Source organism: Electrona antarctica (assembly GCF_951216825.1).
Source record: "Electrona antarctica genome assembly, chromosome: 13".
NCBI classification, from domain to species: Eukaryota; Metazoa; Chordata; class Actinopteri; order Myctophiformes; family Myctophidae; genus Electrona; species Electrona antarctica.
In genome coordinates this window covers 18,635,188-18,649,689 of record NC_136794.1, presented here as the reverse complement: position 1 = coordinate 18,649,689, position 14,502 = coordinate 18,635,188, and the positions used below count along the sequence as shown (strand labels likewise).

At 41.9% G+C, this 14,502-nt stretch overlaps 1 protein-coding gene across 7 annotated transcripts in view; it reads right to left on the bottom strand.

Annotated features, from left to right (window-relative positions):
• The window catches only part of mbnl2 (muscleblind-like splicing regulator 2), a 30,225-nt gene that overhangs the window by 7,726 nt on the left and 7,997 nt on the right, over positions 1 to 14,502 (bottom strand). For all 7 annotated transcript variants that reach the window (XM_079519222.1, XM_079519226.1, XM_079519225.1 and 4 more), the window contains 3 exons: positions 2,219 to 2,383; positions 1,880 to 2,089; positions 1,475 to 1,735 (listed from right to left, as the gene is read on the bottom strand). In XM_079519222.1, coding sequence (XP_079375348.1) covers positions 1,475 to 1,735; positions 1,880 to 2,089; positions 2,219 to 2,383 — 636 coding nt within the window. The remainder of the gene's footprint in view (positions 1 to 1,474; positions 1,736 to 1,879; positions 2,090 to 2,218; positions 2,384 to 14,502) is intronic.

Here is a 14,502-nt window from a genome sequence, read left to right as displayed (position 1 = left end):
TAACCAAAATAACTGATTCAAGGACACACAGCTAGGCTAACTACAGTGTGTAACTTCTCAATTAGTATGCCAGCATATACTATTAATCAGAAGCATCAATTAATACGATTTAGAATACTCTACAGTGCCATAGTTATTTTCAGATCGTTATTTAGATTGATCACTTGAAATAATTGGTTAATCAGTGATTGTTAATCATAATAGAAATATTGCAGCTACCACTCTAAGAATGATAATCTAGTCTACACAAGATATAATTAGGTAAAGCATACAACCACAACATTACATTACATGTTGATATTTCATGAACAAGATTACTTCGTTTTATCCATGAGATAAAGCAGCAAATTTAAAAGGTAGCCAAAGTCCACAATGTCACACAAGAATAATATTTCTCCAATATGAAAAAGCACAGAATGTGGAGCTCCGTTTACTATTAAATATAATATAATATCCAAGGTATGACCTTTGGTTGATTTCTTACACTAATAGTTTCTTTGGGTTTCTGTAAAAAGAATCAATACCTTTCTACAGTTTTATACCAGAATAACAGAGCATCTAAACGAGCACGTTTGTGGCATGCACAAAATAAAACACAGAAAATGTAAATGGAATACTAACCACTTAAAATGGAATACACAAAAGACAATGTCAAGTAGTGGGTCTACAAGGGCAGTCTGTCAACGGCATCCATAATAATCAGCTAAAGATGACTGTTTATAAGCTTTTAGACATCATCTGCTAGGCCTAAAGAACACCTTTCAGATTAGTATAAACTACAGTAACACAATAAGAAAATGAGTTGTTTCACTCAACAAAAGTTTGCAAAGTAATTAAGAGCAGAAGAAGGTGGTCAAATTAAACTTCTAGATAATTAACTTAGCCTATGTCATGATTAATACTGTGGCATTTTGAGTTATTGCACTTTACCAGGCAGGCACTTAGTGAAGTCATAGTGGAAGATGGCTAGCCATTGCTTAAAGTTTTCATTAGCATCTATCTGTGAAACTACTCAACAAGCCATTCTACTGTATTAAATGCCTGGTGTATGTTCAATGACAGATCTAATTAAAAAATGTCACTGCCACACTTTGCGGTTATAAATGAGCCCATAAAGCTTTTACGTGACAGTTTATTATCAAATCACTCTACACTGCTACTCAGGTTTTGGTTTTGTTTATTTCATGCCACAACAGTTTTTTCCCTCTATATTATATATTAAATAAAAAGCAGTGCTCCACATTCTATGATGTTTTAGGTGAACCTGGTGACTGTGGCACTATTCTTTTTTTTAATCTCACGTTGACTTAGGCTATGATTTTATTTAAAAGTCATAGTCTAATATGCTCCAGAAGTCAGGAGAGTACGTAAATACTTTGTCATATGACAGTGTCACTCGCCTGAAATTAATAGATTTTCGAGTGAAAAATGAGTTTTTCGCTGGAAAATGTAGGCTTAAAAGCATCTGTCTTACCATGGCTACAGCAGCTGCCTGTGCGGCCTGGGCTGCCACTGTCTGGTTGACCTGCTGCTGACTGGCTTTGATTTTGGCCTGTAAGTGTGCAGGCGGGTGGAAATACTTGCACTTCTCCCTGGAGCAGCGGCTCTTAATGTAGTCCATGCAAACGGTGACTGTGTTGTCACTGGTGTCTATCATGGGGCTGTCATTGGGGTGAGCGAAGCGACAGTCCGTCTCCCCTCTTGCACAGTTTCCCCGCTGAAACTCACGGCATACCTAGGTGGGGACCCAATTAAAGTGAAGTCGCAGGTAAAAAAAACAAGCTTAATTTTGGGGGCTGCATCGACTCTTCCTATTCCTAAGATTTCATATTGTGTGTACTGTATGTAGAATGGACCCATGCATGTGTTGTTGCGATACCTCTAGTTTGTCTGTGCGCAGCAGCTTCTGTGTAGGGGAGGAGGAACAGGAGTTCTGGACTGTGATGGGCGGGCTTCCGGAGACCATGACGGACGTGCTGGGCATGATCTCCGTGGGAACGAGGCCCATTCCATGGCCCATTTGTGTAATATACGGAGCATAGCTGAAACCAGGGTTGGTACCAAGTCCCTGCGATACAGGAAACGTGTGCTATGAGGGGAGAGGTTATAGTTTATTATAATGTAATGTTAAATGAAATCATAAAGGGTAGAAAAAAACTTGATGTGGAGTAGAAGAAGTCAGTGGTAGTTGCAGGTTTAAGGAGTACGAGCAACTCACCACAGGCTGCATGCTTGTTCCTGGGATCATGAACTGCATTTGTTGTGCAATCATGGCTGCTGCCGTCTTCTGCTGAATGAGATTGTTGCGTCCGTTTATCTCCAACTGGGTTTTTAAGTGCGAAGGTGGATGAAGATACTTGCAGTTTTCTCTTGAGCACCGGCCCTGTATTCAGAGAGAAAGAGCATATCAGAAATTCAAGGGTCAGTAGTTATTTTTCAATTGGGTCCTTTTCAACATCTACCATGGAAATGTATATTGTAGGAGTTCTTCTAAAACTGTGGTGACTGGTGACATTTCCCATGAGATATTTAATAACACAACAATGACAAATGAAGAATGGGGGACGTCATTGAGTAGCAGATACTTGATCTTAATTTTTAAAATTTGATCTGTCATTGAACACCAGGGGGCACCGACAGATACAGATATATCCATGACCATATATGGGAATAAAAAGGGACACAGCCTGATGGGTACAACGGGTAGTCTGACAAAGCCCTCCAAGTCTATGAGATAATTGTCGGATTAGCAGTGCAACGTAGTGGTGAGGACCGCATAACGAGCCGAACCTCTAGTTACTCCAAGGTTCTTCATACATTAGCTGCAGTATCTTGAAGCCCTCCACCTATGGGCCCTCCCCTCATTGCTTGGATGATTTCACTCTGCCCCAATAATTGACCGTTTGCACACCGCAGCCATCTTGCCATATAAGTTAATGGCAGGGTGGTAACTAGGTGCATTTTCCCACTGACAACCTGAACCCAGCTGCGGTCTGCAAAAGGTAAATTATCCTCCTCCAAAAATACACACGTAAGAGTTATACTTCATTGTGCACGGTTGTCCCGCACTGAAAACAGCCAATCTACAAGCTCAAAACACATTACAGCACGACATACTGTGAGATTGTATTTGTAAATCCACCAGGGAATACTATGCCGATTCCAACCACACATCTGACATTTAAGGGGAAAAAAACAACAGTCAATCATGGTAGTGCCTTCCTACTGTAGTGTTAACCAATCCTGATAGTGAATTTGTGTTTATACTACCATATACCATGGTGTATATTACAGTATATAATATACTGTACAATGTATATTCACCAAAACATCTCTTTACTGTCACTTGAAATAGATGGAAATTATATTCAATAGCCTTGAGCTGATATGTGAGCAACATGCGCTTATAAATAACAGGATATTATCATATCATATCATATCCTATCCTAATGGACTTGACAGCATAATTAGCCTAATGCTGTCATATCTGTCAATCAAGCGAGTGAATTAGCCTAATCAGAGATTAGCCTCTTTTGTCCTACATTTTCATATAGTAAATCCTTCAAATGAGCAGAGAACTAATTTCAACTCAATTGCATTTTCTCCCAAGAGAATCAATAATTATTTCCCATAACTGTCCATGTGGATTTAACCTACAATTAATATTCATTAAGGAATGACACTTTGATGAGCTATTGCATAAGGTCTATCATCTTACTGTTTCAGTCACCTACAGCCTGCAGATTATATTCAATATTGCATTACATATTCAGATAACGTAGCCTAAACAAAGCACTGTTACAATTAAATAAGATAATTACATTTAAATTGCATTCAGTGACCATGTTACACAAATAAAGAAATATTTAGTTTCTAGAGTTTAGGAACAAACTATTATGTTCATCTCTTACAAATAGGCCTAATAATTTATCCAAGAACACTATATTTTTGAGTGGTGCAAACCACTCCAACGACCAGCTTTGTCTGTATCTATGTATGTACCTGTACGTGGGACCCATAAAAATTAGCATGGTTACTATGGTCACCGACATTACGTCAGACCACAGCTGATCAGGCTATATAAGACCTTGCACCACTCAGTTCACACGGGTGTGATTATTTTCAATAGTGGTGCTTTTATATCATGGTAACCAACTACTGATTCACAGAACACATTTTTGTATGCTAAAAGATTTTAAAATCTAGTAGTGTGTAATTTACATTGCATATGAATGAGACACTATCCCTCATCAATGGGACACAGAATAACTGTTTAGCAGGCCTACAGAGGAGCTAAAACAGCTGGTCAGTGTACACAATTTAGCCTTGTTCATAAAAAAGGGGGTGCACATATTTAAATTAGCCTGCATTGAGCGAGATCTATGATGTGTCCTCCAGTCCAGCCCATCCCTATTCATCACCAAATTAAATAGCCAGATTTAAACAGAAATGTAAAGAAGGTCTATGAACACAAGATCACTGTTCCCCCAAATTAGACAAAGTGCTCATCTGTCTTCTTACACTACTGCTCTAGGGTTTTGTCATGCCATGTCTTAGGCTGTACAAACAAGGATGATGGGCCCTTTAATTATTTGATATGCCACCACTGAGGCAGCTGTCCACTGTTTAATCCAAGCTTACAAGGATGACTTCTGTTGAGGTAACATTCCTTCTTAGAAAGCAGGAATGTGGCACACCCGTGTGAAGTGAGGGCCTGAGGGGCGCTCTTATCATCATACATCACATTCCGTGCTCAGCCAATCAAATCATCACAAATGTCATTCCGGCCAATCACAATTTGCGTCCTCACTTTCCCGTCTTCACTTTTCTGCCCTCACTTTTAGCTTCAATGTTTGTGTTCACACAAACCCGGAAAGCTGGGCATAGGTAGCGCCCCTGAAATATATACGATTGATCAGTGGGTGTTAAATACCTCATGACTGTGGTACTAAACATACCGGTAGTCACTCAGACAGAAATTATGTTAGTAATTATCTTAGTTACAATGAAATTGAGTCGACGTGTTTTTTTAAGGGTAACTGCTGCATAATCACAATATCACACTCGAGTCCCGCAATCTCCCACGGTCACCAAGCCCCGTGTGTCCCCAGCCGAGGTACATTCTCCTGGGGCAGAATTGCAGATTTACACCCCCGGACCACCAGGGCTCTAAATGAGTGAAGCCGCGATTCTCACTATTTCACATGAACAATGTTGGTAAAACTAAGATATGAGGGGAAATATATATTTTATATGCACAGATTTACAAATAAAGACATTTTTCATGTAAAGTCACTTCCTGGTTTAGTGCAAGGAAGCTGCTGCGTGAGGAGAGACCGACCAGACAGACAGTACATACAGTAGTAAACAGTAAGGTACATACAGTAAGAGTAATTTCATTGATTTACACTCCCAATGTGGCATCATCAAAATATTAGCCAATTAGATAGCCCGACGATTACCCCCTTTTTTGGATGGCACAGCTACTTTAAGTCAAAATGACCAAACGCAGGAAGTGGACGGCGGGGAAATCCGGAAAAGGCAGAGCAAAGCCGAAGCAAGCGTTGTCTAGCAACTGGGCCGCTGCAAGAAAATGGATATTAGCGAATAGAGACCATTCTGAATCAATATAAAACATTAACACATATATTAGTTAATGGCAGACAACAGGTGTGTTTGAATTGACACACTGTATGTGTGAATGGCAGTAAATGTGTTGGCTGGTGACCACCTGATGACCTCTCTTCCAGGCCAAGGCTTTATCCATTATAGATGGATTATAATCGCATCTTTGATGTATTTACAAACTGAACTACCCGGGCAACCAGTGACTTCCTGGAAAGTCTGGGTGGCAACCAAGGAAGGTCAGGACGCTGGAGACTGCTGACCTCCAAGAAAGACTGGCAGGGTAACAGGGGCCAGCGACCCCTGTTGCAGCACTCGCAAGAGGGCACTGTAATGTTTGTCTGTTGTATAAATAACTTGACAGGATCTCCAGACTTTAGGATAACAGTGAGTCAATCATTTATTCCGTGTTCTCTCGTAGCATGACATAACACAACTCCCGGCATCACGTGACCAATGCACGTTCCTAGTACGGGTACTCTAGCAGCCCAATATACTACATCCCTCTTCTTAAGTTCTTTTTTTTTTCTTTAACACAGTCGAAAAACAAATTCCCATTCCTTCTCTTTAACACAGTTGAGAAACAAATTTTCTTTTTCTTATCCTCCAAACTGGCAAAATCACAGAACAGTAGCAAAAGTCCCCAAGAAAACAAAAAGAAATTCACCATGTGCAGATACAGCTTCTTTTTTTCTTTTTTTTTTAACGCAATAACATTTCAAAACCATGCAGTCAATAACAAAAGTTGCAGTGCAAAAAAAAACTCAAGAGTCCACTTTTGTGTCCCTACTCTCTGAATCTCGCTGGAGTTCTGACTTGTCTCCCTGATCTAGTGCGATATGGTTGAGTGGGAGAGCGAGCATTGTCAATGTGTTCCTGCGGAGTGTGTGCTGAGGTGTGTGCATGTGAATTGTCCTGCTCAGAAAGCCTTGGGTTGTCACAGTTCATATCCACATCCACGTTTCGCTCAGCATCAGAAGATGGAAACTCTCTCTCAGCCGTCCCTCTGAGATGTCTTCTGTTCCTTCTGAACATCCTGCCTTCAGGTGTACGCACCATATAGGAACGTTGTTGTTCGTGACTCCTCAGAACTACAGCTGGCTTCCAAGTGTTTCCAGACTGAGACTGCATTCTCACATTTTCTCCAGCATGCAGCTCAGGTAGGTGTTTGGCATGACGATCATAGTAGATTTTCTGTTTAGCTTGCTTTTCTTTCAACTTGTTGTGAACTTCAAGCGCACCCTCAGGTGTGAGTAGCGAGGTGGACGCTGGCAGTTTTGTCTTTAGCCGACGTCCCATCAGCATCTGGGCAGGCGACAGGCCCACACCTTCCAGTGGTGTATTTCTGTACTCCAGAAGCGCCATGTATGGGTCACCTGACTTTTTGAGCAGTCTCTTGACAGTTTGCACAGCTTTTTCTGCCTGTCCATTAGACTGTGCATATCGTGGACTTGAGGTGACATGACTGAACTCCCAGCTATGTGCGAAGCTCTTGAATTCCGCACTGGCATACACAGGGGCGTTATCGGAAATCAGAAGGTCTGGTATGCCATGTCTGGCAAACATGGACTTCATGGCTGTTATAACACCCTTACTGGTGGTGTCGCTCAGCCTCATTATCTCCGGGTATTTGGAGAAGTAGTCGACACATAGAAGATATTCAGAGCCACTGCTGTGAAACATGTCGGTGCCAACCTTCTCCCAAGGTCTAGTCGGCAGTGGATGTGAGATCAGCGGCTCTTTTTGATTGTTACTTCTGTGCTCATTGCAGACAGCACACTGTGCTACAACTTGTTCAATTTGGGCGGACATGCCTGGCCAATAAAGAACATCTCTGGCCCTTTCCTTACATTTGACCACGCCCAAGTGTGACTCGTGTATCTTGTCAAGCATCTGTGCTCTCATTTGCTGCGGCACAATAAGTTTCTCAGATTTGAATAGCAGTCCTGAGGCAAAACTGATCTCTCTGAATGTCCAAAACGGTTGCACGCTGTCTGGCACAGCAGACCTGTCTTTTGGCCATCCCTGCATAGTCATGTTCTTTAGCTCCTGCAGTACAGGGTCTTGTGCAGTTGCATTTCTGAACATCTCCTGCTTTTCCTCTGATATAGGCAACTGTGGCGTGATCCAGTTCACCTGCAGTTCCTCTTCCAGAAGATTCTCTTTCTGCTCACGTAGATAAGCACGGCTCAATGCATCTGCAATGTGAAGCTCCTTTCCTGGCTTGTATGTCACTGCAATGTTGTACTTTTGAAGTCGCAGCAACATCCTTTGCAGCCTCATAGGAGCCTGATGCAGTGGCTTCTTGAAAATGCTTTCCAGCGGTTTGTGATCGCTTTCCACCTGGACTTCTCTGCCATATACATATTGATGGAATTTCTCACATCCATATACTATGGCTAGGAGCTCTTTTTCAATCTGAGCATACCTTCGTTGACAATCTGTGAGCGCCCTTGAGCCATATGCCACAGGTCGACCATCCTGCAGCATCACAGCCCCGATGCCCTCCGAGCTGGCATCCACAGACAGCGTCACAGCCTTGTTGACATAATATTTCAAAGTGGGAGCTTCAGTAATCAGTAGTTGCTTCAGCTTTCCATAGCTCTGCTGCTGAGGCTCCTCCCAGTGCCATTCTATTTCTTCCTGCAGCAGCTGCCTTAGAGGTGCAGAGACTTCAGATAAATTAGGAATGAATTTCGCTAGGTATTGAATCATCCCCATGAATCTCATTAAAGCTGGCTTGTCAGCAGGTGGGGGTATTTGTACAATGGCTCTTATCTTCTCATCATCAGGCTTTAGCCCCTCTGCACTCAGTGTATGGCCAATGTACTTGACTTCTGTCATCTTGTAATGTTTGTCTGTTGTATAAATAACTTGACAGGATCTCCAGACTTTAGGATAACAGTGAGTCAATCATTTATTCCGTGTTCTCTCGTAGCATGACATAACACAACTCCCGGCATCCGGTATCACGTGACCAATGCACGTTCCTAGTACGGGTACTCTAGCAGCCCAATATACTACAAAAGTACTACTACCAAGCAAGCTACAGATCATACAAATGAGCAATACCCCCAGTCTCCCGAGAGGAGGGGAGGAAGAGAGACTCGCTAGGACAGATTCAACGGCGGCAACAAGGACAGTGACAGACGCAGAAGGCTCAAACAAACCACCTTGACTCAAATACACCAGAGTTAGGCCAAGTGTGGACAAGGACGGATGCATGCACACCACACAGACTTATAGTCTGCGAGTCTGTGTGAGACGTACGTAGGAGGACCCTAGGCAGGAAGTCAACCCAGACAAGACTGAGCTGCTCTTCTTTCCAGCCAAGTCCTGCCCCATGCAGAATCTAACTATTTCCATAGACAACGCCTTGGTGACTTCGGTTCCAACAGCCAAGAAACTTGGTGTTGTCCTAGAGAGCTCTCATTCAAAGCACACATTACAGCAGTCACTCGATCCTGTAGGTTTACACTACTGTATATAACATTCAAAGGATTAGACCCTTCCTCACCCAGGACTCAGTCCAGCTCCTTATCCAGACAGTCATATAAAAACGTAACTATTGTAACTCTCATACTGGCCTACCGGCATGTGCACTTAAGCCTCTCCAATTGATCCAGAATGCCGCAGCACGCTTGGTCTTCAACCAGCCAAAATGTCTTCCCTCTCCGCTCCCTCCATTGGCTACCGGTTGCTGCCGAGTACAAAACTCTGATGCTGGCCTTCAAAGCAACCAAAAGGTATGGCACCCCCATATCTTCAAAGTCTGATCGGACCATATAAACCTCCCGCGTGCTCAGATCAGCAAACAAAGGAAGGCTGACAGAACATTCACTAAAACCGGGACAACGCTCCGCTCGTCCCAGACTCTTCTCCCTTCTGGCTCTAAAACTGTGGAATGAACTTCCCATTGCAATCAGAACTGCAGACTCACTCCTAATCTTCCACTGTAGTCTGAAAACCCACCTCTTCAGATTCCATCTTAGCCCTGCAATATAGGCATATGCAAAGGCTCAACTTCGTCATTTAGATAGCATTTTATGTAGACATACTGTAGCACTCTATAGTGTATACTCAGTTTCATTGTACAAATATTCTACTGTAGGTTCTTAGATGAGTCTATAGACTATTTGTATGCATTTGATGTATTACAATGTGTTGTTCTTCCTTACTGTAAATCGCTCTGGAGCGATTTGCATCTGCTAAATGCCTAAATTGTAATTTGAAGCAAGAACACGCAAGGCAGGTAGAGCTAGAGCCCGCCAACTGGAGTGCCAGAAATACTAGGGTCAAAATACTTTAAGAAGGTTGGGGACCAATCGAATCTACGTCCCACACATTTGTAATAACCCAGCTTTTTATGTTACAAGATAAAAAGAGAGCATATACCTGTACAGTGTAGATAACCAACAGTTCGATTATAGAATGCCAATGACCATCTGGCCCAAATTGTAATCCTTAATGTACATAAAACAATGAGCCTCATCTACAAACAAATGTCCTTTGATTTTTTGTAGCCACATTTCTTTCCTTATTTGTAAGTACAGTACCCATCAAGTTATGTGTATTATATGACATAGGTCAAACACGCTAGTCTCTGTGTCACAGCAGTCTTCATTTAGCTGTAAACATTTTTTGTAGCGCAGATACATTTGACAAATCCTAGTGTAAAAGGCAGCATGGTGTAGTGGGCACCCCACCCACACACTGAATGTTAAACACCACTCACCAAAAAACAGACAGCCCTAAAGCTGGGGAGTGGCTGCAATGGAACGAAAAACAAAAATTCATACCGAATTTACTTTATGGTGCTCTGGAAGCAGGTTAAAAGGAATTATAAGAGTTTGTGGTGTCAGTGAAAGTATTCCCTGTCTCTCAAGTCCTAAGGCCTTTTAACTTTGGTTTTGTGGTAAGCTAGTAAATAATTGATTCACAAAGTAATTCTTGTGTGGCTGGCTGGTCTGTCTATCTGACAACACCTCCTTACTTAGACAGTGAAGAGAGACAGGAAAGGAAGGACAGAGGGATGACATGGTGCAACCCAGGTCCCCCAACCAGAATCGGACATGAGGACAATCCCATTAGAGTATAATATGGTAGTTACAGTACTTAAGCTACGTCTGCTTTCCTGAAAAACCTTAAATCAAATATACTGAAGTATTGCAGAGCATTAAGTTGGAAGAAGGCAGTCTAAAAATCACTGCAATGAGCAGTACTCTTGCCATAGAAATGTGTAAAATTCATTTCCATTTATAGCAATGTTGTGCTTCTGTGTCAAACATGGAAGAGGAAGTAATCAACCATGGAGGCCTCTGGAACCGTTTGTTCTACATGCCATGCAGGTTATTTATCCATAGCAATAAACATCTTTGCATCCCTCTGAAAAGTAAATGGTGTAAACACATAAGTAGGGCATTAACCAGTTCTATATCCTATAGTATATGGTTCTTCTGATTGCCTTCAAAGTCTTCAATGCGTCAGGTCAGAGTTCCAGAAACCCCCACAAAGACATTATTTTTCACTGGGCCGCTGTAGCTTATATAGCATACATAATTCAATAACGCTACAGGATGATATTTTTCTGGACCATACTCCTGTAAGTGGATGTTTAGGTATTAGGCTATAACTGAGGCTTTATTAAACCTAAAAGTACAGTAGACCGTTTAATTTCAGATGTGAAGTGAGTCCCATCCTGTCTAGGGGTTCCACTTTACTTGTAGAGTACAGCTGTCTCACACTTAGGAAAATAAGCCAATGATCACCTACTCTACTTAATAAACGGGAAAACTGATAACACAGAAGTGAGTGAGAAAGTGAATTGGAATAATAACGATACTATAGTATGCTAGCAGTCAGCAAAGGGAATTAGCAACATTTCCTTTTCTGCTGGGAATTCTTCTGACCCAAAACAGTCATCAGAGGGCAGGACACAGGAAACAGCTACAATTAGCCAGCAATCATGACTTGCAACCGGCTGAAAGCCACCACAGCTTGAATAAATACATGTTCCCCTTACCGCATGACGGCCATTTTGCCCTTACTTCATGTGGGGGTAACGCGTATATCTGTTCTACGTCCGAGCATAGACATGGTAACGCCCCGCCTGCCTCTGATTGGCCTACAGACACTGCCCGTCTTCCTCCGATACGCAATGGTTACTCTGTGGTGGGAAATAAAAATATACAAGTACAAGAGAATGGCAGCTTGGCACTCGCGAGACAGTAACTTGTAACTTCATTTTTGTAGAAGAGGAAAACTATTATTGTTTGTGCCGTTTGCTTTGATTGAATAATTGATTGAACACGTATGTACAATGATTTGATTTGGCTGTGTTCTAAATTAAAGTGTTAGTGTTGTTGATTATCGTGTATTAATCTAATTATAGTAAACTAATACTATTATACTAAAAAAAGATCAAGATCAAGGGAAAAGAGACCCTTTTACAGTACAATAATGTTTCATGTTTACACATACAAATAAACAGGCCAACGGCATAAACAATATTAGTTTGCCTCTTCTACAAAAAAATAAAAGTAACTGCCACGCGTGCCAAGCTGTCATTCTCTTGAGAGTATTGTATTAAATCGTACTTGTATTATGTATTTATTTCCCACCACAGCACGGAGTAACCCATAACCTCGCGGCAGCCTCGGAGGAAACTCTGGTAAGGCCGGCAGTGTCGGTAGGCCAATCAGAGGCAGCCGGGGCGTTACCATGTCTACGCTCGGACGTAGAAATGATCTACGCGGGGGGCAACGTGTGAATAGGTCAATTTAAGAGAGACAGCAACGACCCTCTCTCTCACGGTTACAGACCTTTTTCTTTAATATATATATATATATATATATATATATATATATATATATATATATATATATATATATATATATATATTTGTATGGCTTTTTTTGAGGGGCGCTAACTCCTCCTATATATAGCTTTAATGTTTGTTTTTAGTACAATGTTTGTTTTAAAAACGCCATTGACAATGAAGGGAAAATGTACGTCATCTTTCCCTAACAAACATTAAATGCCATATATATATATATATATATATATATATATATATATTTTTTTTTAATAGAGTAAAGAGAGCCTACTGTCAGCTGTCCAGCAGTCCAAATATTATTAAATACATTTTCAGAATGGTAGGCCTGAGGCCTACCATTGCGTGGCACATCTACTGTATGCATGGAATGTCTATGTTCACAGGCTTCTGTGTGCAGCCTAGAGGGCATCTGAGCATGTGCTACACCAGGGGTTCCCAACCTTTATGGGGGGGGGGGGGGGGGGAGAGATAACGTTCTCACGGAAGACAGTTGACTGGCCCTTAAATAGGCTACCCGCTGCTATATTATTATAATCACATCATAACGTTATATTGACCTAAATGGCGTTATATCAACAAAGTATGGTTTAAGGTTAGGCTTATGTCTTTTTCAGAAATGACTTTGGATATATGTGGAAAACTTTAGTTAAACATTCAGAGTGACGCACACATTACTTTAACTGGCTAACATCTTCTGATACTTGAATATTTTGACATGAAATAATAATCCTGTAGTCACCGCGTGTAGTGTTTTGTTTCATTAGTGCGAGCGACCGTGGTAAAATAGGCTGCAGCTGAGCACACATGAACGGTAAAGATAGATACCAAGGATCGGACAGTGATGTCACTGTTATGCTACGCAACACTGAAGTAACACGGACTCGAAGCCGTTATAAATCAGTCACTGACTCGTCCGCTGACGAATCCTTGGTATTTTCATTTGAAAGGACAGAGTAAACTTTTGGAAAGTCCTTGTGAAGATGTTGTAGTATATTGGGCTGCTAGGGTACCCGTACTAGGAACGTGCATGGGTCACGTAATACCGGATGCCGGGCAGTCGTGTTATGTCATGCTACGAGAGAACACGGAATAAATGATTGACTCACTGTTATCCTAAAGTCTGGAGATCCTGTCAAGTTACTTATACAACAGACAAACATTACAGATGTGTCGTCGCGTCGCACCCCCCCCCCCCCCCCCCCCCCCCCCCCCCCGTATTACAGCCAATGAGAGCATAGGACAGCTGTGCTCACTGACACCGTTCCTTGGGTAAATCCCTGTGTCGAACATATTGGTAGCTATATTAGCCCAAACCCAATGTTGCTGTTAAATAGTCTATAAAACCAACACATTTCACTTGAATAATGTTGATAAAACCGCATCGGAATCAACAGTGCAGAGCAAGCTTTTGGACCTTGTGCACTCTGTGTGTGTGTGTGTGTGTGCACACACACACACACACACATATACGGAGAGCCTATAGCGCATGTAGGCTATACACCATCAAACATTTCGCACCCTGTGTGTGGCATGCACGCAGAGAGAGAGGCGACCTGTGTTGGTCTCGCGCTTGTATCACGGCATCCTGCACGTGGAGCCTATAGGGTCTGGATCGCATCTTGGTGAACTCTTGCAGTGTGTGATGCCCGATTGATGGCTATCAATAGTTTAGTGTGAAAGCCACACAGAGATAATGACAGTCGGATTTAAAAAAAAAAGACTCCTGTAGTGTGAAATACATAACGATCTGATGACTCGCCGACAACTTTAAAACTCCTACAGTCTGTAGGGGCCATAAGACAAAAATCTATACCAATAGCTGAATATAGGAGGGGCTAGCGCCCCTCAAAAAAGATGGAGCCAAGCAGGGGACAAGACAAGTCTCTGTTGGACTTTCTTTAACCAATTTGAGAGTAGTCATGAGATACTAGTTACTATACGACACCACATGCACGGAATCAAGTTGGCTCAAGAATGTTAGAAATAATTGGTCAATCAGCAGAAACCTACTACAGGAATTCTGCAATTGTGAATTGTTTAAC